Source organism: Apteryx mantelli, chromosome 13, assembly GCF_036417845.1.
Source record: "Apteryx mantelli isolate bAptMan1 chromosome 13, bAptMan1.hap1, whole genome shotgun sequence".
NCBI lineage: Eukaryota > Metazoa > Chordata > Aves > Apterygiformes > Apterygidae > Apteryx > Apteryx mantelli.
Genome location: NC_089990.1, coordinates 548,124 through 574,035, shown reverse-complemented (window position 1 = coordinate 574,035; position 25,912 = coordinate 548,124). Strand labels below are relative to the sequence as shown.

At 48.3% G+C, this 25,912-nt stretch overlaps 1 protein-coding gene across 4 annotated transcripts; it reads right to left on the bottom strand.

The window, feature by feature from the left end:
- Positions 1–610: 610 nt before the first annotated feature.
- Positions 611–21,351, bottom strand: LOC106493691 (G-protein coupled receptor 83-like). 4 transcript variants are annotated; one of them, XR_010885516.1, is made up of 6 exons: positions 21,270–21,351; positions 17,285–18,266; positions 16,380–16,505; positions 14,848–14,981; positions 9,520–10,438; positions 611–1,327 (listed from the first exon to the last, which is right to left on the bottom strand). XR_010885516.1 is itself a non-coding variant. In XM_067304074.1 (5 exons), the coding sequence occupies exons 2-5, from the start codon at positions 17,666–17,668 to the stop codon at positions 9,844–9,846; spliced, it is 1,239 nt and encodes a 412-aa protein (XP_067160175.1). In that variant the 5' UTR covers positions 17,669–18,266; positions 21,270–21,351; the 3' UTR covers positions 8,656–9,843. The 4 variants fall into 4 exon arrangements, 1 of the variants encoding a protein (XP_067160175.1); XR_010885515.1 differs by having other exon boundaries at positions 611–1,086; XR_010885517.1 differs by lacking the exon at positions 611–1,327 and adding an exon at positions 4,448–4,573.
- Between the last annotated feature and the right edge of the window lie 4,561 nt (positions 21,352–25,912).

Sequence of the window (25,912 nt, the reverse complement as noted above, 5' to 3'; positions counted from 1 at the left end):
CTTAAAAAATTTGCCTATTCCCTATCAGCGCTTTGGGCTTGCTGGGGAGGAGGGTGCTTTATGGTGGCGGGTCTGTCCCACACGCCAGGTTGTCTCATCAGCAACTGGATGACAAGCAGGAGCTCTTCTCTTTGCCTTCGTGTTAGTGGTTTCCTGTTTTGCAGCCCATATAGGCAAAACTGGCTTTTTTTTCCAAACCTAAAGGCAGGCTGCACTATCCAAATGGATAAATACACAAAGCGGGGTGGGAATCCAGTACTTCACTTGTCTCGTGGCTGCTATTATTTGAGAGGGAAGTTTTGCTTTGGCTCAGAGCTGGCCTTTTCGCAGCCGGCGGATGGTTATTCTCAGGGGAATTCAGCAGGGTGTTGTCCTCCCGCATGCTCTGCCGAAAGAGTCGGCAGAACTGATGTAGTTTAATGAGTTGTGTCACGAGGAATTTAAAATATTCATTAATTTGAAAATTCCCCCCTCATTTTAGAACAGGTAAGTAGGAAGCAGTAGGTAGGAAATATGCCCTTTTTAATGGTAGCTGTTCTGCTCATGAGTAAATATCCACAGAAAAGCCCAGGTTTGTCTGAAAATGCTAGAACACATCCTGGAAAGAGCAGTCGTGTTTTGGCCCCAGAACTGTCAAAGGAGAGTAGGAAAGAAAGCCTGGTGTAACCCAGCGGTCACAGAGATGTGCCTTTTTATTCAGCTCACGTCACACACAGATACCTACTTGCTAAATTCACAACGATGCCTCCAGCAGGGAGTTTCTCCTCAGTTTACAGGTTCCTTTTTAGCACATAGATTTACTGGTGACGAACAGTGAACAAAATTCATTAATCAGATACAAAACCTGCCCTAATAATGAAGGTGTAGTTCAGGAACGCTGAACAGTGGTGGATTTCTTACTGCGCCAGCAGCTTTCACCCCTGCGCAGCCCATCTGGGGTTAGCAGCAATCTGGAAACACAGTCATGATAGCAGGAGGATGCAGTAAACCTCCATTTTTCGGGAAATGTACAGGAACTGCAATACCCCTTCTCAGGCTGCTCCCATCGGAGAGTCCCATGCCATTCTAGCTGTTTTCCTGGTGATTCTGGGGAAAAGATAAAAAATAAAGGGTCTTTTAATGAGGAGAGCTTTAGTAAAACTTCTTGCTTTTCTTTTTCTATCCATTTCTTTGCCCAACAGTATATTCTATTTCGTTCGATTCTCTTCCTCATCATCAAGGATTAAAAAGGGGAGGAAAAATGTTGTTCTGCCATCTGGCCCGTTGTGTCTCAGTGAGTGTTGCTCGATGCAGCATCTTCCCTCCAGCGGCACGACGTTCACTTGGCCTGCAAAAGCAGACAGCAAAGCCACGACTGTCAGACAGATCTTCTGCCTCCGCTCCCTCCCTCTCTGCCCTTTCACCCGAGGCATGCTAGATCAGGCAAGTGGGGCTTAAGAGCAGTGACGGGAGAAAGAAGTTGCCAAAGATTTAGGTCATTGATCACTTAGTTCCTTTTTGAAATAGCCTGACACAAGATATGGCAGCAAACAGCCATCATCGTGTCTGTCGTGAGAAAAGGAACAAAAAGTCTATTGCTCTAAAACTTGCCTGCCATTATTTTTATTACACATCATAAATTATCTCCCTAACACCATCCAAAGACTGGTGACCTTGAAACCGCACTGATGACCATGCTGAAGTTGGCTACAAGTGCGGATTTGAAATAGCAATGACTTCTGCAGATCTGGCTGAGGAATATGATGCGGTTCTGGTAGAATGGCATGAAACTGTCAGAACAACGTTTTCAGCATCACTGTAGCTACTTTCAGCGCCAAGCACCGCTGCAACGCCTTGCCAGCGTGGCACTGAGGCTTCACGGGCTGTCAGGACACAACATGGGTTAGGTATTTATGTATATAAAGAAAGCATATGGCCACACTAGATAGACATGACACTTGGAGAGGATATAAGCCTTTATGTGTTAGTAGTAGTACTAATTTCAAGGTAATAAGCAGGAATTCCATTATGGAGACAGTCCCCTTAATTGTCCCTTATAGTGTCAGATAAAACAATTATTTTTGTCTCCAGCAGACAAGATTATACGTTGCATCAATCTGATTGTATACAGCAATTCCTATGCTCCTATCTGCTAAGGAGATTTTTGAGGCCTGTCACAGAAACTTAAAAAAAGTCTCTTCAAGTGGCAGGCGGTTTTGTTGTGACATCAGACACGGCTTCTGCAGGGCTCAGCTTGTTGACTTTCCCCCCTCACCTCTGATTAGTGACAGCTGCTCTTCAGTGACAGTTCATTGCTCTGGGTGGTGTCATCATGAGCTGTTGTGTCGGTAAACAAGGGGTTTTAAGCCAGTCCTGGCTCGTGAGAGACTAAACCTTTATTACGTAGGCCAGATGTGGTAATTTAACCTTTACTGCTGGGGAAAGAAGAAAACACTATGGGGAGGCAGAATTGCTTTTGCTTTGATCTGGATGGGGACTTGCAGTAACTTCTTAAGGAAGGGTTTGCTGTCGCACAGCGCAGGAGTAGATGTTTGCAAACTTCCTTCGTTTGACCCTATTAGCTTGCTTCCATTCTGCTTAAGCACATGTTATCTGTCCATTTTGGGCTCAATTAGGAGCATTACTTAGACCATCACCAGCGCAGTGGCAGCATTTGGCAGTGTGTTCCCGTACTCCAGTATCACACTGTCAACTCTGCCAGTGAACTGAGATGACTTGAGTCCTCTTCCAGTGCAGACGCCCTACACACGGCATTGCCAACACATCTTGGCAATGGCGTTACCTCTGACATACCTGCTTTGCACAGGAGGCTAACTGGGACAGGCCGGGTGGTGCTGTTATCTCTGGAAAGGTGGTGCTTGGGAGCACTTGGAAATCAAACCCCGGGAAGAGACCCTGAGACATCTGCTGGGATGTGGGTAGGGACTGCTGCTGTCCCGCTGGTGCTGGGGTAGGACGACCTTGTAAAGGCCTTGACTCCAAACACCGATAGCTGACTGCTTCATTATGCTTGGCTTAATGAACCCGCCCTTATCCTTTCAGTACTCCTACTTGGGCTCCGTCCAAAACACGGGGAGATCAGAAGCATTTTTCTCCCTACCACAGTGTAGGAGGTGATAGCTCGAAGGAGCAGGCGTGTTTACTTTTCAGTTGGTGAGAGGGTAGAGCAATCTGCCCTGACTTGAGGAGAGCCTCTTCGTCGCTGTCTGTGGCAGAGGCGGCTCTTCATCATTTTCGAAGCATTAACTCCAGGCATGCACTTCCTGTGTGAGGTTTGGGCTCCTTCCCCCTCTTGCTTCCCGATCTTGTAATGAACAAATCTGGTAACCCACAGCTCAGTGCAAGAGGATGGTCTCCAACACGGACCCGGCTGTATTGCTGCTTCCCACGGCTTGGTCTGGAGCTAGCCGAGAGCATTCCCATTCATTCCTTCAGCATTCTTTGGACAGACCTTCTCTTCTGTTTTGCACTTGAAGAGCTAGCTGCTAAGACTTTTATTCTGTTTCTTCTTTCTGAGCTAATTTTCTGACTCATTTTGGTTTTTTTTTCTGTTTTGTTTTTGTTAATCTAGTTGGCATTTTGTGGTTTCTTTGTTCATTATGTGATGGGGCTATATAAGGGGATTTGTCTCTGGAATTCAGGTATCCTCTGCCCTGTGTTTTCTGTTATCTCCTTCATCAGTAATTATGCTGAAGGCAGTTAGATACATTTGGCATGAGCTAACGTTAATAAATCTGGGTTGTTAATCACTCAGACATCTCTGCTGAGTCTTTGCATACTGATGTGTATGTGCTCAGACCATTTCTCTGGAGCAGGATCCCGGTAACGCGGTGGTTTAATAACCTCCCCTTACCCGTCCCCCGCCAGGCCCTGCGTCTCGGGGCTTCGCCGGCCGGTGACACGGTCCGACCATCTCTTTGCTGAGGCCACCGGTGCTGCAGCACCTGGGGTGCAGGGGGCAGGTCCTGCTGATGGATTGGGCAGGGGGAATGCTCCAGCGTCAGCCTGGTCCCCGAGCACCCCAGCCCCCCGTCTCACCCCCTGGCTCTGGCATCATCAGTGACCCGAGCATGCCAGGGAGCGTGCGGCTCCGTCAGCCCTGTGAGCCTCGGGCATGGTTGTGGCCGGTGCAGGTCGCCTGCACCAACCCGCCGGCCGCGAGCTGCACATGGCTGCGGAACTGGGACAGCCCTGTGGGAAACACAGAGAAAATGCCCCAAAACAGCAGTGACCTCCCTCCCCTTTTTAGATGCCGCACATTTACAGGGGTGCTGTTCCCAGGCCATTGGTCTGGGCCCATTTTGTCCATCTCCGTATGGCCACGTGAGGATGGCAGACTTGGTTTGGGCTTCCCCTTGGTGCTGGTGATCTTGGACACAGCTCCCCTCAGTCACGTGGGGAGAGTGGTCCTGGTTTGGGCTCCCCCTTGGTGCTGATGATCTTGGATGCAGGGTCACCTCAGACGCTGGTCAGGAAGCAATTCCCAAATGCCAGTGGTGTGTTTGAAGACAAATGAATGTATGTTGAAGCACATCAACATCTGTTTACCTGCACAGTTGACTCAGACCTTGACCTGTTCCAGCAAAAGCAGAATTTCTTAAACTTTGTTTTCAGACCTTGGAAAGGTAAACCCACAAAGTGTTGTAACATGCCTTGTGTCTGCGGTTTGACAGATACCATCCCTCACCCCTCCGTCACCATGCCTTTCCCAATTCTGACAAGAACGCTCAGTTTATCCTTGTTTTTTTGCCATGCATCCTATTATTTGCCTGAGTGCTGGCGAGAGGATGCTGCTGTGTTAATCAGGGCATCCTCAAGCGTTACAAGAGCCTCAGGCAATGGGCAAAGCATGCAAGGCTTTGAGTCCCATTCAGGCATTGATAATTGCCAGTTTAGATAGCAAAGTCATTACGAAGACTCAATACAGTCAGTGCTTACATCATGCCCATTTAGGGGAGAAAAACTCAGCACGAAAGAGATGCTGCAATTGACAGGTCCAAGGAAAAACAGCCAAGTTATATTTCATGGCAAGAGGTAGCCAGCTGCATGGCAGGGGATTGGCAGCAAACCAAGGGAGTACGAAAAAGACCTACTTCTTTGGAATGGGGTCTTTGATTCCTCCAGAAAAAAAAAGAACATGCAGCCATTTAAAGAAAGAAAGGAAAAAAAAAGCACTAAGAAATCTCAAAGATGGACTAGAGACAAGCTTTAAAGACTTTATAGAGCTCCTAATTCATCCGCAGCGGCCAGGAGCAGCAGGCACTCCCAGGGCGCCTTTCCCATTGAGCGGATGACAGGGCACATCTCCATGGCTTGCTTGCTGCCTCCCCAAACGTGGCCGCTCCGAGGAGCAGCACAGCAGCCGTGCCAGGTACGGTCGGTCTGTAACACCGTTCCTGGACAAATGCCTCAAGGAACTGGTGAAAATGTCTATCTATCCATCCTGTACTGCAAAGCAGACCTGGGAATGGGATTTAATCCTAGGCTTGGCTCAGACCCAGAATTTGCCAGCAATGCAGTAGATTTCATTTCAGAATCACAGCGAGAGCTGTAGCTTTATATTGCTCATGGAAGATATCAGTGCTCGTGTTGTTGCTATGGTTATTTTATAGAAGTTGAAAATATAATATGTATGTGGAAAGAACATAGAAAGGTGTATCTCCATCTAAAGAAATACCTCTTTAGCAATAGAAGAGTTTTGTGTGTACAGAGCTTTATACAGTGGAATATAAAAAGAAATAGTGAGAACAACAAGAGGCTGAGGGCACATATTAACAGATTTTAGGCTTGGCTTAGTGATGTTCTGTTTTGAAGCAGTGGTTTTAGTCTTTCTTGATCTAGATACCACTAGAAGTTTTATAGTGGAGACACAGACCTCTGCGTAACAAGTCTAAGCTCGGTAGCAGTCTGTAGGTTTGTTTAAAATTTCTGCTTTGAGGAATACCAGGCAATGCGGGGGTGGATGAGCCCTGGCTAAATTTGGGTCGGAGTCAATGCAGACATCACCACCCTGGTGCTCAGCTGCATATAGCAGCTCCCGAGCTGTTACAGAGAGCTTTTGGGAGGCAGGAGGCTGTTTTCCATTTTCTGTTGTTTCTTTTTGAAATGTTTGCTTTTGCAGGTGTTATTATAAGAGCCCTGAAAAGTTTTGTCCAGGACAGTAAAACATAGCAAATAAGGGACATGTTTCCCCAGGATGATATTATCAGTGACCTTTTTTTTCAGACTGCACAATTTTCAGAAGATACCAGTGGTGTTTTTTCATGAATATCTGAATCAGTTGAATAACTGTGAATAGCAAATAAGCCCACGAATCACTGCTAACCAAGCTCTTTGTCTGCCTTATTAACTGATAGATGCTATTATTACAGTTCACTTAGCACTACTTACACAGCACTAGATAAATGAGTACTCTTTCTTTTAGTTATTGCTACTTGGCACGAATCCTATTACCTCCCGGCAAATAGTGAGTTTAAACCTTGTCTCCTCAAGGGGCCCTGCAAGAAAATATTGGAGAAATCCTAGAGCCCAAACCAAATCCTCCAGACCCACAGCAAAGCCGGGACCTTCGGGGCCGTGGCGCTGTTGTTCCAGCCTGACTCCAAACCAGATCTTGAGGGAATGTCCTGTTTATCCAACAACCTCTGTTGCATGTTCTTTTCTGCTGATTTTTCATCCCTGTTCTGGACTCTGAAAATGAGGCCTTTTTTTTTTTTAGTTTGTTCTCTTAAAGAAGTACCTTCCAGGACTTTTTTTCTTCAATCTTGATTATCCCGTCCCATAAAAACTAGCTACTAGAGGTGATGTCCTGCCGTGCAGGGTTTTCTGGGACCTGCCAGCAGGACACCCTGCTGCTTCAGCACGGGGTGTGGGGTGTGCGCTGCACACGGCTGCGTGCAGATACCGCAGGGAACCTCTTGGCCTGCTTGTTGACTGTTGACATCGCCCTGGCTTGCTCTGAGGGTACCTTTACTCGCGTTGCCAATCGCAAGGGAATCTTTCCAGGTGTTGAGAGGAGCCCATTTACAGTCCTTTATAATTATGCCTCATTAACATCCTTATCTCTTCTAAAAATTCATGCAACAGCAATCAAAGGATGAAGGATATATATATATATATATATATATACACACACTCTTTGGGGAAAAGCCTCTCAGGTTTTGGAGGATATTTATATGGAAACTGGTTGGAACCTTTCTGTAGTGGAAAATGAGAATTCTGGACTGACAATGGCCTTTCCACGGGGGAGAACTAATATTTTAACAATCTGGAATAATACATGGTAGCTTGAGGGCCATTCACTAACAATTGATGAGGAATGAGGGGCGGTAAAAAGGCAAATAACAGTCTCTTTGTAATAAATGGATGAACTGATACCCATTAATTACAGCTGCTTTTAACATTTTGAAAAATTTCAATGATGTTCTTAGATGGTAAAATCATGCTATACTATAGAGAGAGGGCAGTGCCTGGTACTCAGCAGGAGACTGCTTTATATTTGCATATTCAAATAATTATTAGTTTCCAAATGAAGTGCCGTAGGGATCAGCATTCATCCATTTTTTTGGCACTCATACTGCTCTGCTCTCTTCTCTTCGTAGAGATGCTGAAATGTGTAACTGAGATGCAGGGACATAGCAAAATGGGGCCAAGTGGCCTGGAAGCTAAGACCCCCTCCCTGCTCTTTCTCCCCCTTTCTTCTCACTGTGAAAATGGGAAAGATAATCAATCCTCAGTTTCCCTTCCTCAGTCTCCCTTACTCTTTTCTCTGGAGAGCTGGTGGGAGCGCGTCCTCCCTCCTGCCGGCGGTCCAGACTCCTCCACCTCCTCCCCTGGAAGTAAGCTCAATTCAGGCTATTGCCGCGGCAGACAATAACCCTAACGCTGAGAGCAGCTGCGACTTCCCTCAAGTTATTGAAATGCCTATTGAAAAGCATTATTTGTGCTATTGAAATAAGCCAGGGTGAGGCTGGGATAAGAACCTGGGGCCTCTAGTCGCTCCACCAGCTCCTGCTACTTCCTGCTGACAGTGATTCAGACTAGCCAAAGCTGCTCATCGATGCTGCTGCTCTTCAGAATAACCTGGGATGTTTCACTTAATGTGTGGCTTTTTGGCCCATGAGGGGATTAATTTATTTTCCTATGAGGGGAAATTTATCAGGGAAAGTCTTTCTCCGAGTGCGCTCGGCTGCTTTGCTTCGCAGACAGGACCTGCAGATCCCCCTTCGCAGCAGCCAGCAAGAACAAGTCCGTGTCCGCCAGGGTGAGACTCCTGCCACGGCTCTGGGCTTATGGCAGCCTGCTTTCTGCTCCCCTGTGCTCACAGAGCTGAACTCCTGCAAACATTAGTTTCAAGTGCACTGGTATTTCGTGGAGCTATTTTTATACAAAGTAGTCTGTTTGCATTTTCCTCTGAATTTCAGGTCCGAGGAGCAGAGATTAACTACTCCAGTTAACCTGTACCAGTGGTCCCCAGTAATCATTAAAGTAAGTCCCCGTCATACTTTTTCTTTTCACAGAATCACAGAATCACAGAATCACTGAGGTTGGAAGGGACCTCTGGAGATCATCTAGTCCAACCCCCCTGCTCAAGCAGGGTCACCTAGAGCACATTGCACAGGATTGCATCCAGGCGCATTTTGAATATCTATATATATCTATATATTTTCCCTCTCTCTCACATACTAAATCTTTCCTATTTCTCCTGTTTTTCAGCTGCCTCTGTGAGATGCAGCCTCTCGAGCAAAGCTAGACTGAGCTGTAATTTTCCCAAGACTGTAAACAAAACCTTCCCTCTTACTCTGAGTCAACTCAGTTGTTTAAATGAAACTCCTTTATGGCAATTAGTAATTATGCGGAATGATTTCATTGTTTAGTTAGTGAATGCTACAGCCCTGACAAAATATTCTGTGACTTTTAGCTTAGTTCCATTGCAGGTTTATTTGCTGAATTAGTATAGTTATAATGAAAACTAAAAGAAATTCTCAATGGACTGAATGAAATTAGGTTCTGATTCAAAACCGTAGTTCTAGTCTAAAATAGTGATGTGGTAATAATCCCGCCCCATTCAAAGGATCCGCTGCCTCCGAGGCTGTGCAGTGGGTGGGATGTGTTTGCTCTTAGCTCTGTCTGCTGGCTTGGCCACGGCACATCGCTCTGTCTGCCAGTTTCTCTAATCCTATGGTGCCAGGATTGCCGGAGTCCATCCCATCTCCTGCCTTCTTGACACATTTATTCACGTTGTTTTGGCAGCAGGATTAAATTTTTCCCCGACTCTATCTGCGTAACCCTGCTGGAGACCTCCACCCTCCTTGGTGGGCCACCAGTGCCACCTCCAGCTGTTCCCGCTGCACTTCTCCCTGACCCCAGCCGCTTGCTCCTGCTCCTCCGCTGCTCATTTAGCTCTGCTACGGCCACTCTGCTTTTATTTTTGGGGTACTTTTCAGCTGTGCTTTCTACAGATCTAGAGGAAGAGCAACAGTATCTTAAGTCAATATTGCTGTTGACTGTGGCACTTACCGAGTGCTGTTGGGAATCCTTGGTATAAATTACCTGGAGAAACTCCATCTGGACCGAGTCAACCCTGGCTATCAAAGTTCGTCCTTCAAACGCATGTCAAAATGTGTAATTCCTGTTGCTCTGCAAATGACCATGGGGTCTGAGGCAGAGGTTACTTGAATGCTTCCACAGCATTGAGTAAAATGGGTGCTACTGTGAGACAAGTAAGCAACATACGAAAAGTCAGTAGTAGTAAATGAGAGCAGCAATGTAGATCTCTCGGAAGCAGCTGGGAAATGCCCTTGAGGTCCCCTGAATCCAGCTAGCTCACCTCAACGCTTTGGCTCACAAATCTGTGTTGGCTGTCCGGACGTTCACAGTAGAGCAAAAGGTCTGTGATGAAGGTACCTTCTTGTATCTGGCTTGCTCCATCCATGCCTCTCGGCAGGACATGATCACAGGTGGCAGCACATTGTTCTGAGTCTGTGGCACCTTCTGGCACATGCAGAGCAAGGACTTGAGCTCTGAGCGGAAGCTCTCATTCAGCCAGCAGTAGATGAAGGGGTTGTAGCAGGTGCTGCTCATGGCAAACCAGTGCAGAGCAAAATAGAGAGAGTTCTTCGTCTTGATACCCAGGCTGGAGATGAGCACGACATAGCAGTTGAGGGGGAACCAGCAGACAGCAAAGACCACCACCACCAGCACCAGCATCTTGATGCTCTTCTTCTTGTTCCTGTGGTGGGTGATGTACTGCTGTGTGGTGATGTCTCCAATGGCGTTGCGCAGCCACAGCTTCTTGGCCAGGCGTGTGTAGGTGACAGTGATGATGAGCAGGGGCAGAAGGTACAGGAGGAGAAAGGTGGACAGGTCCAGATATTTCCAGACCAGTTCTGCAGGCTCAGGAAAATCAGGGAGGCACAAACTCCGGACAGTGGCTTCCCTTGAAAACAAAGAAATACATATATAGCATGTGGCCATCGCTATGTAAATGGATGCTGCTAATTTGGCAAACCACAGTGGGGCTTTCATGCCACCCACAGGCACATCCTCGTGTTTGTAACACCGACAGAAGAGGGCCAAATACGAATAATCTCACACCGGACAAAACCAAATTAAAACTCTGTTTCCCAGTAAGTGCTCTTCTCATGATACATTGTCTATGTTTCTGTATCTATATCTGTCTCAATGAGGGCAAGACTGGCTACTGTGTATCTATCTCCTTTCGCCCTAAATTATTGTGTTGTCGCTCTTTCCCCTGGAAAGCTGAATGCAGGAGGAAAGCGGGCAGTGAGTGAGACCCTCTCTGCTTGTCTCTATTTCAATATGTGATTCTGACCCAGCTTGAAACAGGTCAATTATATCCAGGTTTGAATGTGCCCACCCAGAAATCCAGCCCAGCATGTGTTACTCCTGCATATGGGCTGTGCCACCTGTTGTCTGTCCATGTGCAATTAACCGGGGACCGTTAGTGGGACACAGCAGGTTCATAGCATGTGTGAGGATCATCCCTGCAGCATGTTTGCAATAGCTCTGGTTTGACGCTTGGGTCTGCCATCGAGGCACTATGCAGACATGCTCCTCTTTCTGTCCAGGAAACCCCAGACAGAAACGGGACCTCCTAAGCCAGGAGCTGAAAGCTGCTGTACCCACTGGGAAGTCGAGGCCGTCACAAATGAGAGAGGAAGCGGTTGCTGGGTTTAGAAGTTGTGGTGCGGAAGTGGTACAGGAATGATCCCCACTTGCAGAGCTCTTTAGATCTTGCTGACAGCACTACTCTTTGTCCTGTCCATCCCATTTTCTTGAGCTATTCAGCAGACCAGTTGTTAAAACTTTGTTGCTTTGTCCCAAAACAGATGTGATTATTTGAACACCTGATAGTTTACCTTATGTTAGTAGGCAGATACCTGGCTAAAACAGAGTTGCTCTCAGCTCACGCACCTTAATGCTGTCTGGAAAGGACTAAGTGTTCCTTCCATATGCCACAATAGATGACTGGAAATGATAAAAACATTAGGAGAAAGGGGCACTCACAGATTTATTTCCTGCAGATGCTTTCTCCTTTTCTTTCCTTTTTTTTCTTTTTTTTCATTCTCTTATTCCACTTTGCCCTTCCTTCTTCAAACATTGTCCACTGTTCACTTGTATTCCTCACAGATTTTAGTCTCCATCAAGCTATATTATTTGTTGCAGTATTGATTAATATCTTTAATATCCTGTTGTCAGCCTCTGAAGTTGGTTTTTGTGCCACAAATAGAAGATTGCTTGAAAATGGACTGTTGTGAATAGGGACTGTGGGTGTGTGTTAGGGGACGACAAAGGGCATGGAAGCATCACTAAACCACACCAGCCTGTGAAGGACTTTGACGACTCTTGTTGAGCAAGGAATTGATGCAGAAGGAAAAATCAGCCTTTGAGAAACACACTCTTGACCTTTTTCTCCTCAGGATCGTACTTGCTGCTGGTGCATGAAAGGCAAGGCTGTGCTTCGAGCACAGCTGTGCCTGTCTGCTAGGTAACCTGCTAAGAATAACCCATGAGCTGGCACGGGAGGCAGTGCGCCGCCCAAGGGCATGCCGCAGCAGAGGACATGGAACTGGGTCAGACCTGGGGTCCACCTCACTCAAGATCCTCTCTCCAACTGTGGCCAAACAGCAAATATTTACAGAAAGAGCACAAGTAGCCGGGCACAACTGGAGCCATCATTCCTCACTACCCCTCCTGGAATCGCCGTTTCAGGATCCTCTCGAGCTCAGGCTGCTTCCAGACTGCCATGTCCTACTGTAGATCTGCTCCTCAAAATTTGTTGAGTCCCATGTCGAATCCTTTTATCCTCTGTCCCATTTTATCCTCTGGTGGCAGTGAGTCTATCATTTCAGTGGTCTGGATCTCCCAGGGAGAGCACAGCTAAAGCAAGAGGAGGGGGCACAGTTTGGTGGCATGTGCAGCTTAAAAATACATTTTGACAGGTTGGGTGGCGGAGTGAGCCGCAGTTAATCAAACAGGCCAGCTGCTACTCTCACTGTCCTGTCTCCCCTCTTATGATAAAAAGGAAGGGCATGGACATGTTAAAGAGGCTCACAATTATTTTAGGGAAGGGGCTGGTTGAGAGCAAAAGCAGACAGACTACAGCGTTTTGGTAAATTCTGGGATAACTGTGGATTTGGCCACACTGTTGTGTACTGTAGTCAGTGAAATGTGGTGCTTTTGGACCCATATTCTCGTATCCCTAAAGCCTAGGTAGGGACATCTCAGGAGCTCTTAGCAGCACAGGGTTTATTACGAGTAATATTACAACTGTAATTTTTATTCAATGGAAGAGCAATGAGACTAACATGCCCTAGAAGTCCTTATGTTATTGAGCCCCCTCATGCCAATTCAAGGCTAGGTTTCCTCTGGACACACTGCAGGATGAGCAGAGGCAGGTGCAGCGTAAGAGATAGCAGCATTTGTTCATTCATAAGCAATTCGTTCAGTAATACGCTGCAGGCAGCTGCAAAGCAATGCGAGTGCTGGAGTAACCCAGTATTTTGTTTACAAAGTCCAAGCAGTTGAAGATACTGTATCCCCCAGGAAGATATCACTCGGGCAAATAAACCATAAGCACAAATGAGAAAGAGCAGTGAAACCCCAGATTACACTCCCATTTTCTGTAACCTCGTGTATACAAACAGTGATAAAAAGCCTGTGCAGATAGTTAAACCATCTCCCTGCCATGTTCATAGGAGGGAAGTGGCTGTGCTGTAGAAGAAAGACATTTGTCCTTTGTACAGAAGCTCCACGACAGAAATCTCCCTCTTGCTGCTCTTTACTGCCTCCTTGCTCTGCTCTCTGGGACTCAGCTCAAGTTGAAGATGCTGTTCACCACAGTACTATTCCTTTGGCCCCGAGTCCGGCATTCCTGTGAAACACAGGCACCAGCAGCACCATAGAAAAACACTGGCTTTTGTAGCATTTAGCTGCACTATGGACTATTTTCTAGTCAAGAAGAGTCATAGTAATGCCCCAAGCTTGCCGTGGACTGTGGCTTTCCCACCGGTCTGTGCTGTGCATCTGTGTTGCTCTTGGCCAAGAGGCAACGCTCTGATGCTGCAGTGCTAAAGCTTAATATGTGGATCTGTACGAGCCTCTCCTGAGAAGTCTCCCTCTTTGCGAGGCTCTTGTGGGCCTAAGGACCGGATTGGTGGGACACAGGGAAGAACAAAAGGTTGCAGGGGCAGAGCAAAACAGAACCTGTGGTTCTTTATTTCCCTGTGGTAGAAAGGATGACTTCCTAGCAATGAATGCCATCACTGGACTAGCTGGTAGGGAAGAAGATAAGTATATTTTTCTGTTTTTTTTTTTTCCCTAGAACAGAATCTTCACTTTCTTCTGATACTTCAGAAATCTTCATGTGAATGTGAAATTCCCCTTCCCCTCCTTTCAGTAGGTTTTGTTGTTGTGTTCAGCCAAGCAAAGCGCTGCCTCTACTGCTGGACAAGGCAAGGCAGCATACTAAGAAGATTTCATTTTCCCATTGAAGCACTGCTCCTCTCATCAGCATTTCACTGCAGAGAAAAAGGCGGACATTTCTCTTTTGCTTTTCTTGTTTATTTAACGGTGGCTGGAGGAACCTCAAGCTTTGAGGAAAGCTGATTCTGTTTTTTATAAATCCAGATAGATAAAAATGCCTCGGTGAGTGAATCAGCCTATGAGGTCTTGGCGACCTGTGGTCCTCAGCCCTGCAGAATCACAGGGTCGTCCTCCTGCTCCCCGAGCTTTCTGTACAGCCCTGCTGGCATAAGGACCAGAGGCTCACGTGGTGGGGCTTGCTTGCTTTCTTGCTCAGGCTGTGGGTCCGTGCCTGGGTACCGGGCAAGCTGGCCAGTCATGGTGGTCTTAGGACTCAAAAGCTGAGTGAAGGAAGAGGAAAGGCCAGGGGGAAAGATGCCTTCTAGCGACAAAGCTGACTGAAGATAACAGTGAGACCCTGGAAGGCTCTGCCCCACCGAGCCACCACGCTCCGTGGAGCTGCGCTGGCTGCGGGTCTTCAGCCTGCCGCCAGCACTGGTGGTGCTGGTAGGGGGAACCTGGGGAGCAGACACGAACGGACTGAGATCCTGAGCACTCGCTGCACCGAAGCGAGCCAAGTGGCCCTCTACCGCGGGCCGAGTCTTTGCTGTAGGAAGTGAGGTTTTATCCATACAAACATTGCCAACCATTTCCACTATCTTCTTGCCTTCCTTCCCCAAACCTGAGAGCCCTCTGGCAGCTGTGGCCTCTCACCGCCGAGCGCGGCTGCCTTCCAGCAGAGGCCTGAAGGACCCTTTGCACTCCCCTGGACGGGGTCAGGCGTGCAGGGAAGTAACTCACCTGTAGTTGTACTGGAAAAGCTTCTGGTAGATAGCATGGGGTAGGGAGAAGCAGGTTGCCATCAGCCAGATAACAGAGATGCTCAGCGCTCCTTTTGTTAGCGACATCCTTTGCTTTAGTGGGTTCAGAATGACCTGCAATAAAGACTCCTCACAGTGACTCTTATCTCATGGAGAGCAAAGTCCCTTCACCAATACACAGAGCAGAGGTATTTTTTGACATGATCTAATGCTATATAAGAAAATCACAGCCATGATTAGGAAAATCATCCTGCTTATTACAGTGACCCAGAGAAAAATGAAACCTTGAACTTTTCAGTCTGTTCAGAACTGCTTTCAAATAAACTTTTTCTCTATTTTGTTCTGTGAGACTCATTTTCCTTAAATCATGTATTACATTAAGTAAGGAAAGATAACTATGCAAGTCTCTTCACTTTTGGGTGTGTTTGCTTATTTTATATGAATCACAAAAAGAAGTGTCTCTTGTTCTAGCTAAACCTATAAAGCTGAGCCCATCTCCCCTGTTTGGGGTCATTAGTTCACTTTATATGAAATTTCATTAGTTAGAGGACAAGATAAAGAGCTTATAACAATCCTGGGGTCTGGAGAACAGTATTTGGCTGATAGGGAGGTATTGTACAGGAAGGGAGAACAGTTGCTAGAAATAAGCATGTGGCCTAGTCTACATTTCCTTTTATGTATTTGTAATAAATTGTGTTTATTGCAGTGGGGAATGGATACAGTTTGGCTGTAGCTCAAAAAACATAAACAGATGCTGGGGTAAAGTCTTCTCCTAGCTCAGAAGCGTCCTCCCAATATTTCCAACAGAAATTTCCCCCTCTGCTATTCCCCTTTATACTGTTCCAGCCTCAGTCCCAGAGCTCTGCCTTGGGACTTTAATCTCAGAATTGCTTTTTATTCACTAACATAGTGAGCTGAGAATTGCTACCAACTCAAACTGTCCTGCAGCTTTATGATGCAGCAAATGCCCAATGGGAAAAGAAGAACAAAAGAGCGAACATGCGACTATATCAGAATTGAAGCTCAGGATCCTATGACTGGTGTTTATGATTTTTGGACAGGGAAGTAAAAAAGATCTGAAGAATTCCCTGTACAGCTAAACTGACACCTAGCATACAGCAGTGGCTCTGCCATCTTTCAAAACCCACCATTTAAAACGAAGCCTCTTGAAACCATTTTCCCCACCGTACTGTGGGAGCTAGATTAGACCCAGCTTTTAAACGATTGCTTGGCAAAGACATGCTCACTCCTTTCGACTGAAAGTTTGAGAATATCCCATGAAATCTATGATGCTGCATTTTGTTTTTCTCCCTCCTCCCTGGTGTCTGGAAGCTCTGCAAGCCTTCCTCACCCTGACACCCGAGGGGTCTCTTTGAATTTAGCTCTAGAGCTTTTTCACTGGATGCGACTCTAATCCCCCAGATTTAACCACCCCGAACCCATGACTCGACCAAAACTGACTGGGATTTGAGAGGACCTTTCCAAGGAAACTGTGGCCACGTGGTGTTTTACCTGGTGCCTGTCCAGGGCGATGGCTGTTAGGGTCAGCGTGGAGACGTGGAGGGAGCAGTACTGCACAAAGCGGCTGATGTGACACATGGCCTTTCCGAAGATCCACGTGCTGTTCACAAACCGAACCTGAGGGGAGAACAAGAGGCCATCAGCAAGCCAATGTACTGGAGCCAAAATAATTCCATATGGAAGCCATTTGGATTGCATCTGAACTCACATGTGCTTTTGGGGTGGCTGTCTGTGCAATTCCATCTGAAACCCAAAGACAGATTAGCTATGTTGGATTTTGAAACCCCTTTAGGTAAGAGTTTATGAGGCCCTGATGGCCTGTTCATATAGATCCTATTTGTGAACAGAGGTAATAACTTTTTTATCAGACTAACAACTATATTTGGAAAAAGTGGGCCAAGTTTTGGTCACACAAACCCTTCTTCAGATCTGGAGAGCTTTCACTGAGGACTTCACCCAACTGGCAGACCTGAAGAAGTGCTTGTCTATCTTTTTCCATTTACCTAAGTACCACTAACATTTGAGTTGCTTTGACCCACTAAATTTTAAGTTTGACTCTGTAGTTCTCACCTGAATGTACATAAAAAATACAGATACATCCAGACATGGATTTTCTGCATTCCAGAAGAAGCTCTTATGATTTTCTGTGATTCAGCAGCAATGCTGGGAAAGACTTCAGAGCTCTTTCAAGAAATACAGCATCTAGTGGAGCAAAGGGAGCCCATAGATTGCTTAAGGGTTTTTATTTGCCCGGCAGAGTTGTCTATTAGACTTGGTTGTGGTGGATTCATGGCTCGATCCCGGCAGTGCATGCATAGAGAGGGTGTGACTATCAGGCAGAGCATTTTTGTGCCAGGCTTCCTTCCTGGCTGACGACAGCACAGAGTGCCACTTACCAAGGTGAAGGGAGTGTTGAGCAGCGTGATCATGATGTCTGACACCGCAAGGTTGACGATGAAGAGGCTGGTGGCTGAGTGCATCCTCTTCTTCTTGAGCACCACATGGCACACCAGCATGTTCCCAAAGAGGGACATGATGATGATCATTGAGTAGGCCACAATTAGGAGAGCTTTCACTGTTGGTTTCTGGGATTCTGGCTCATATTTAGCCAGTTCAGCAAATTTCTCCCACTCAATAATTCGGCTGTCTGTCCAGTTGAAGGAGGTCCTGTTAGTTGCTTGGTAGATTGACATGAGTTTGGCCAAGGAAGAGTAATGGTCAAACTCCTCAAGGACACCTGTCATCTGTGACTTGGATGACTGCAGCAGTGAGTGAGGCATGGTGAGTTAATCTGAGTGTTGACTCAGTTCAAGGCAGCTGGGATCACAGCTCCAGCCAACATAACAAACGGTCCGTCAGCTTCAACTGCTTTGGTTCTCTAGGAAGCTGAAGAAGATGCAGTTGCCTTTAGGAACAACACCTTAAAATGCAAAGCTGGAGGGAGCCTCTGGGGTGCAATAGGTTCTCCAGGGGCACCATCAGAGAGGCGTCGGGGAGCAGCTGCTGTGGGCACACTGGAAAGGGGCTTGTTTGGGACCACACACTCGTAACTCGTTCACATACCAAGAACAGCAACAGCCCCACAGGCAGGCTGGAAAGAAGAACAGTCACTTGAAGGCAATGTCTAAAAACCTCAGATAGGGTTTGAAATTCTTAAAATCCCACATCAACTTCTTTTTCTTTGTTCTCAGCTGAGTCCATTTTTCCTTCAAGTTTCAGAGAAGGCTGCTCTGCTGGTGCTTTCATCCTCTACTTCAAAATACCTGGTTCTTTTCAGTAGAAATGTAAAGGCAGAGCCATTTGGGGAATCGTTTTTAAAAGCAAAGGTAGCTTTTGTCTGCATCTAACCCCAGCAATTATCCTAAGGTGATTCAGAACCTGGAAATCACATCAGAATTTTACTTTAGTCTATCTCTTATTTTCTCTTCCAAACAATAACTGTAAATTTTGCTCCCAGTGTTTCAGCTTCTGTGAGAAAATGATCTCTCTGGCAAAAAAACTTAATAGCAGTAAAGAAGCATGCAAGTTGCAAAGGATCCACTTATATCACATACAAACAAAACAATACATAGACCTAGATGTCCAAGAACAAATCCGTAGACATAAAAATCTCTGCTTACTTACCCTTGTGCCTCCCTTTACCAGTATCCACTTTTAGCTATTTCTGGTGATTTTAGATCATGTTGATCTTCTGTTGATGTTAAGTGAAACTTGCTAAATATGCACACCAATATTTATGGATATGCCACACACAGGAGGAGAAAGTTGTTTATAAACTTTGTCAAGTTCTCTGCACAGGGAGCTGATCTGTTTTGTACATGCCATTCCTGTCAAGCCCCTTGGCTGTGTGCACAAATCAATGGACCTCATATGGAGCGAAGGATTAACAGGCAGAGCTTTCAGAGCTCTAAAAGGCTCCCTGAAACACCTTCCCACACAGTAAACTGGCAGGCTATGAGAGCCGCAAACTCGCTGCATAGCAGGTGGTGGGCCTAAAGCAGACTTCCAGCAGAACTCAGACCCTAAGATACGGCTCTGTCATGCCAGTGGACCTCAGCTGTAAACACCAACAGGCAAGAGTCAGAGATAACTGCCTGTTTTCCTAAGGAAATACAGTGTAGGGGACTGAGTCTCTGTGTGTCTGTATGCCTGTCCATCCATGCATTCCTGTAAGAAAATCTGCTTTGGCCTGTTGGCTTACACTGGTGAGCGTCACTGAGGGGATGCCTCTCAAAGGCACATGGATGTTAAAACACTTCTGTCATGTGGGTTGGAAAGAAGAAGGAATTATCCAGGAAACAGAAGAACAAATCTTGAAAACAGCCACTGGCTGTTTCTTGGGCACATTTATGAGTGAAAGAACCCTGGGAAGGACAGAAAGTTTGACAAATGCTCTTGGCTTCTGCTAGAGCAAGGCAATTGTATCGCAACAGGGAGAAAATCATTGCCCCCACATTAGACTTCATTATTCTCTATTCCGTCTCCTTGCTGTTTTTTCAATGCTGATGGCACAGGGAGCATCTGCTTAGCCCTAGACCAGGTCCTAATCTGGCTTTCTGATAAGACACGAACCTGGGGAGCTGCTATGGAACTGAGAGCTGAGCTGAAACTGGGGAAGGGGATCATTCATCTTGTTTACGAAAGATGATCAGCACCTGAGCCTCTTTGCAGTGACATCTCTCTGAGGCTAGCAGCTTGGCAGGAGTCAAAAAGAGTTTTTGACTCCATTTATACGTACTCAAAACTCAATGTTTTACATTTATATGAGTAACGGGAGAACCCAGAACTGCAGAGCAGACTGGCTCTCCACTCCACTTAGGGCATTAAAAGACTTTTGAGGTCATCACAGATTTCTCACACTCCTGGGTAAGCGTGCAGGACTCCACACTTCTTTATTGCCTGCTAAGGTATATACTGAGAGCATTGTTCTGTATGGGAACTGCTGCAGGTGCGATACAGTATTTCTGTAATAAAGAAACACGATTTTAGTCAGCTTCAGCCAAAACACTTTGAATAATACAGCTGGGATGCTCATGCTACACTGAAATGCCATCACTGAACTTAAGAGCTGATGCTGCAGTATAACACATGAAGCCACTTATAATCTTCCCTGCATCAATTTATTTTGAGTTCTCATGCTGAAATTTGTCTTTGCTGCCATGAGAGATGGGCTTTTAATGGAGGCTGAGTTTCAAGACACTGCTATAACTTACAAGTCATATCTTCATATCAGGAAAAAAAACTTTGGACAGATTATTCAATTAAAGAAAGCCAAAACAGGTTTTCTGAAGCACCTGTGTGACTGAGAAGCTCATTTCTCAGGGAAGGTCTATAGGACCTGTACTCTTGAGTTGTTCACAGTGATGAGGGAACCATGGCCTTTACAGCGGCTGATGAATGGGGACAGCTCTTCTTCCTTACTGCACAAAGCCATTTCCCTCATGCCTGTGCCCAGCTCACTGCACTACCAAATAAAGAAGATGATTCAGCTAAAAATTAACTAATAAAAACATTTTTCAGCTGGATCAGGTTTCTGACCTGACTTAGTGCGTGGCTGAACCTTTGTTCACACTTGTTCTTTCTAGGGAAGGGTCTAGGAACAAACAGTGAATTGACAAGGGAAACGGAAGAGCTTAAGAAGATGATGGAGCTACAACCTAATTTTCTAACATAAAATTTCTTCTCATATTTTTCTGCATCATGTAAAACATTACTTTCAGTAACTGTTGAAGCACTTGGTGCTGGCCACTGACTTGGCTAGACCACAGGTGCAGCAGAGAGGCATGTCCAATTTTCCTGAGGAAATGTGTGTGTGTCTAAGAGTAGATTATCCTGAGAAGGTGAAACACTATGGTTTCACACAATAAGAGAGTTTAGCTTTCAGATTTTATAGGCTGATACGATCTGAAGAATCAGAGAGAAAGATACCTCAGTTCAATTTTTTGTAGCTCTTCTGCTATCTGATTCAAACAGGTTGCTGAATACATCTTGCTGCTTTAGAAATCTCTTCCTGACGCAGAAATGTTAACCTTTCATTCTAAAGACTTTAAAGACATCTTTCCAATAGCAGCCTGTCAAATGATTTCAATTCTGAACATAAATCAATGTTTCATTCACTGAAGCAAATAAATCTTTTAATAACACCATATACATTGCAAGTACAAGTTATAAACCATTCCTGGGCAAAATCCACATAAAGGAAGAGAAAATTGCCCCCAATAATTTCCCCTCCTGCCATCCATCAATTCGCATCCTTCTGTACCAAAATTCCCAATAATTACGAAGGTTTAGACAGCAGCTTGCTCAGGTCTTGTTACAAGAAGCACCCCCCCCGCCCCCGTTCAACAACGCGAGCCCGTCGCTGCCCGCACCGGACCTTACCGCGGAGCCTGTCCCGCTCCGGGCTCCCGCCGCCCCGACGCCGCGGGGAGCGCCGCAGCCGCCGCAGCCCAGCTCCATCGCCGCCCGGGGGGGGGGGGGGGAAGGGGGAGGTCCGGCCTCGGCCCCGGTCCCGCCGCTCACTGCCGGCGGCTCCGTGGGGTCCCGGCGCGGGCGCCCCTCCCGCCCCGCCCCGCCCCCGCCGCACGTGCGGCCCGGGCGGATGCGGAACCACCAATCAGCGCCGCGGGCGGTGGGCGGGGCGGGGGAGGGGGTGTGTGTAACTATCCCCATTCATAAAAAAGCCCCCGCCGCGCCGCCGCGCCTCGGCAGATGCAGAGCATCGCAGGCACGGTGGGCGGGGGCACCCTGCTTGCACCCCCCCGAGCATCTGTTTGTGCCCCTGCTAGCTCTCCGCGAACACCCTGCTTGCACCCCCGCGAGCACCTGTTTGCACTCCTGCTAGCTCTCCGCGAGCACCCTGCTTGCACCCTGCTTGCACCCCGCTTGCACCCCCGTGAGGACCCTGCTTGCACCCCCACTACCACCTCGCGAGCATCCTTCTAGCACCCTGCTTGCACCCCCACGAGCACCCTGCTTGCACCCCCACTACCACCCCGCGAGCACCCTGCTTGCACCCTGCAAGGACCCCTGCGAGCACCCTGCTTGCACTCCCCCAGCACCCTGCAAGCACCCCACTTGCACCCCTGCGAGCACCCCACAAGCACCCCACTAGCTCCCTGCGAGCACCCCTGCTGGGACCCTGCAGAGCCTCCCCTGCTGCCAGGGGAAGGCGCTGCTCTTGTTCCTGCCTCCTCCCTCCCCCCCCCCCCCCCCAATTCGTTCCAAAGATAATTTCCTCAGAAAAATAGCTAGGGAGGTGGGAAGACAAGTGAAGCGTCCGACTCCGGCTTTGCCCGATGCCAGCCACGCGCGGCTCTGGCAGGGAGCTGCCCCGCCACGGGAGTGGGGCTCGCGGGCGGCCTGCCGACGGATGGCTGCAGATCATTTACTCTGGGCAGAGCTAGTAACGCTTGTTCAAACAGCAGCTTCCAGGGAGGGCAGGAGGCACGAGCTAAAGGGCACGTTTCACTTCCATAGCTTTTAACATAGCTTTGCTTTTGAACGCAGACCCTGGCTCTGTACCTTCAGCACATGACTGTATCATTGATCTGAGCCCCAAGAAGCATGATTAATCTCCAGGCATGTACACCTTTAATTAGAAAGCAACAGCATGAGTTAGTGATGCTTTTTTGATTCGTTTCTGTGCCATGGGTTTGCAGGTACTTAGGCATATGAAAGAGAGATCCAGACAACAAACAGAGACATCAAAAAATTTCTGATATAGAGAGCTCTGCGGGAGTCATAACTCTAGAGCTCTTCTACGGCACTGGGCAAAGTGCTGTATACAAGCTTTACGTTATTCTTCATTTAAAAAAACCTGAGAAACAGCAGATAGCATGCTTGCTACGTCTAGTAAAAATTGCCACAGGTCCTTTTGAGGATGAGCTCTTTATAAGTTCTTGTGAAAAAGAAAAAAGACCTTTTTCTTCTTCTGAGCACGAGATTTGGTTAGTCTCAAAAGTCATTAACAGGCGCTAGCAAACGGCCCGGCTTTTCTTGCGTGCGTGATGCCAGATCACAGATACCCTGACGCTGAGGCTGAAGGTTCGCCAGCAGCGTGGGCAGCGGTCACTCTCCTGGCTGCCGCCGCGGCCCGTCCCCGCTGCCCCTCGGCACGCGATGGCTCAGCAGCCGAGACCACCACCAGCATGGGGCTCTAGGTGCACAGGGGCTCCTGCACGACTATTACCCATCCGCGCATGCCTCGTCTCGAGCAGCCGGAGGACCGGGAGGCTCCCAGGACGTGGCAGATGCAGAGAGCGCTGCTCCTTGGCGTGCAAAACCTGGTTGGGGGAAAGGTAACAAGGCACCAAGACGCGGGGCAGCAATTCGCATCCATCATGAGGCAACACCTGAGCAGCCCGGGCAAACACCGAGCAGCTGCTCCTCCTCCCGCTGCAGGTATAATAGCTGTGACGAGGCCACGTGGATGACAAGTCCAATTAACAACACGTCTGAAGTTGCTCTGCCCCTGGCAGCGTCTGCCCTGAGCCCTCGCCGCGAGCCACAGGGCCTCGGCTGCCCGGCTCCATCCGCGGGGGCCGCGCTGGGTCCGGCCCCACAGGTCCCTGCTGCCCCAGTGCGGCTGCGCAGCAGCCCCCTGGCCACGCTGGACTCTGTCATGCTTGGTGCGACGGTTTTAGGGTGGGGGAAAAAAAAAAGATCGTGCAATTATATACAGTTAAGCAAAAGCTGAAAATAAGTCCAATGTTAATCCCTTAAGTGCCGGACAGCCTGGCAACCTGAGCTGAGGAGCTGAAGTGGTCTCAGCACGAGACAAAGTGAGAGGCCACCGTGGGCTCTGCACTGCTGGGGTCGCCCCGGAGGCGGCAGAGTCCTGCCCGGCCGGGCTTCCCGGGACACGGCGGGAAGGAAGCTGGCTGCAGCCCTGGGACCCTCTGGGCAGGCGCCAGTGACCCAGCACCCAGCAAGCAGCATTTTCCTTATTTCTGTGCATTATTAAGCACGGGTTTGGAGTTCATCTTGCGCATCTCTGGGAAACAGGCATCCTACAGGATTTAGTCCCCAGGAGCTGTTAGGATCGTCCATGACTTGAAAACTGATAATCTGAATGCATGGCTGCACTTGGTTTCCTGCAGGACTGATCCCAGGGAGCTGAGAGGGGCTGGGGCAGGGGACTCTGCCCTGAGGACACGCTGGGGAGCTGGGACAGAGCCGAGCCGGGCTGAGCCAAGCCAGGCTGGAGCCAGGCTGGAGCAAAGTGGAGCCGGGCTGCAGCTGCCTGTCGCAGCTCCCCCTCACTCCCACAGCCAGCACCATCCGCTCCGGCTCCGAGCGCAGCCTGGTCTCCAGCCACTGCAGCCACCGCCATCAGCGCAGGGAATGAGCACACGGACCGGTCACTTGCAGAGCGAGGGTTTGGGGTTTTGCATCCCGGGTGTCTGCTTCCCGGGAAGCAGACTGAGCATCCCAGCCCACACCAGTGCAGGCAGCGGTTTCTGAGCAAACGGCAGAAAAAGAGCGACTAGGCTGAAACAGGAATTCCTCCTCTGAGAGGAAAACATCTACGTTGGATGTACGTGCCTCCACGGAACCAGTTCTTCTCCCAAAAGCTTGGATTTATTGTTTCCCAGGGTCTTAGCGCTGCTCCAGTTCAAGGCTACAAGAAAAACCCTGCTGCTTTCTACAGAAGCAGGATTTATTATATGGGGTTTCTTGCCTGAGGGGTGTTAAAATGATATTCTGTACATTTGTTATCATGACAGCAAGATGATCTTGCGGGTTTCTGCTTTTTTTCCTGAAGCCATTCTCATGACAACGGTTGTGAGATTCCCATGCTTTAGAAAAGGCCTTTCATTATCCTCCCATATTTTTCTTGCCTGCCACACTTTATTACCAGCTTTGTAACTGCAAGTATTTGCAAAGCTGGAAGCTATGAGTTTACTCTGACCAGATTAACAGCAAAATCCCAGGCATGTTATCTTTCTCCAGGTGCAAATTGCCTAATTGCAGGAATGTGCTAGAACCTCTTGAAACACTCTCACACTTACTGGTTTAAAAATTAAAGCCTGAAGCACGGCAATCCCTGCACCTCTCTCTTTACACTTCCTTGCTGGCTAAACCTGGCATTTCTAGATCAGCAGGTCTGCGTGTAGCCGGCAGCTGATCCCGTGCCGGGAGCCCTGGGTGAAGCGGAAAGCGGGTTACGGATGAGCCGAGCGCTCGTCCACGGGCTCCAGGGCTGGGGCAGGTCTTGATACCGGACCGTGGTTAATGCTTATGCTTGTGCCTAAATGCTCTGGTGAGCTCAGCATCCCAGTCTGCAACCTGAAACCCAAGCGGAGACTAAAATCAGTGTCAGTCCTGCTTCCGCAGACACAGCTCGAAGCGCCTGGCTGAAGCTGAGCTGTTCTGAAAGGACAGGTTTCAACCAAACCTGTCGTGCTTTGGCCGTCGAGTTCCCCGAGGCCGATGGCCTAGTGGGTCTCGACGTCCCTGCTCCGGGCGAAGCGGCTCCCGCCTCCCTGCACAGCTCCCCGTCCCGGCCGTCGCTGTCCCGGGGCGCTGCCGGAGCCACCCGCCCTGCCATCCCGCTCGGCCCCAGAGCTGCTCCTCGGCTGCGGCACCGACCGGAAAATATTGGGGGAGCAGGAATCGCCGTGCTGCGGAGTAATGTTGCTTGGAGCTTTCTGCCTGTTTTTCTTGGGAAAAATTCAAGTTACCTGCCAGTCTCTGTGGAGCGTTTACAGACGGAGGATATTAAAGGCAGCCAGCATTTTCCTCCTAGTGTCTTATTTTTAGGTGTCTGAGTGTCTGTCCATCTCCTGCAGGGCCCCTGGTCCCGCAGGGCGGGATCGTCCGCACCCGGCCGTTTCCTTCTCCTGCTGCTTCACCCAAATCCGGAGCTGCCGGCGCGGACCACGAGCCTCCCCCTCGGTGCTGCTCTGCAGCCCTGCGCAGGCACCCCCGACCTGGCGCAAAATGCCAGATTTCTGAACAACTGACATTTCAGCAGAAACTGTAACCAAGTTCTAACCTCATTTGCTATCTTAATTTTCGTT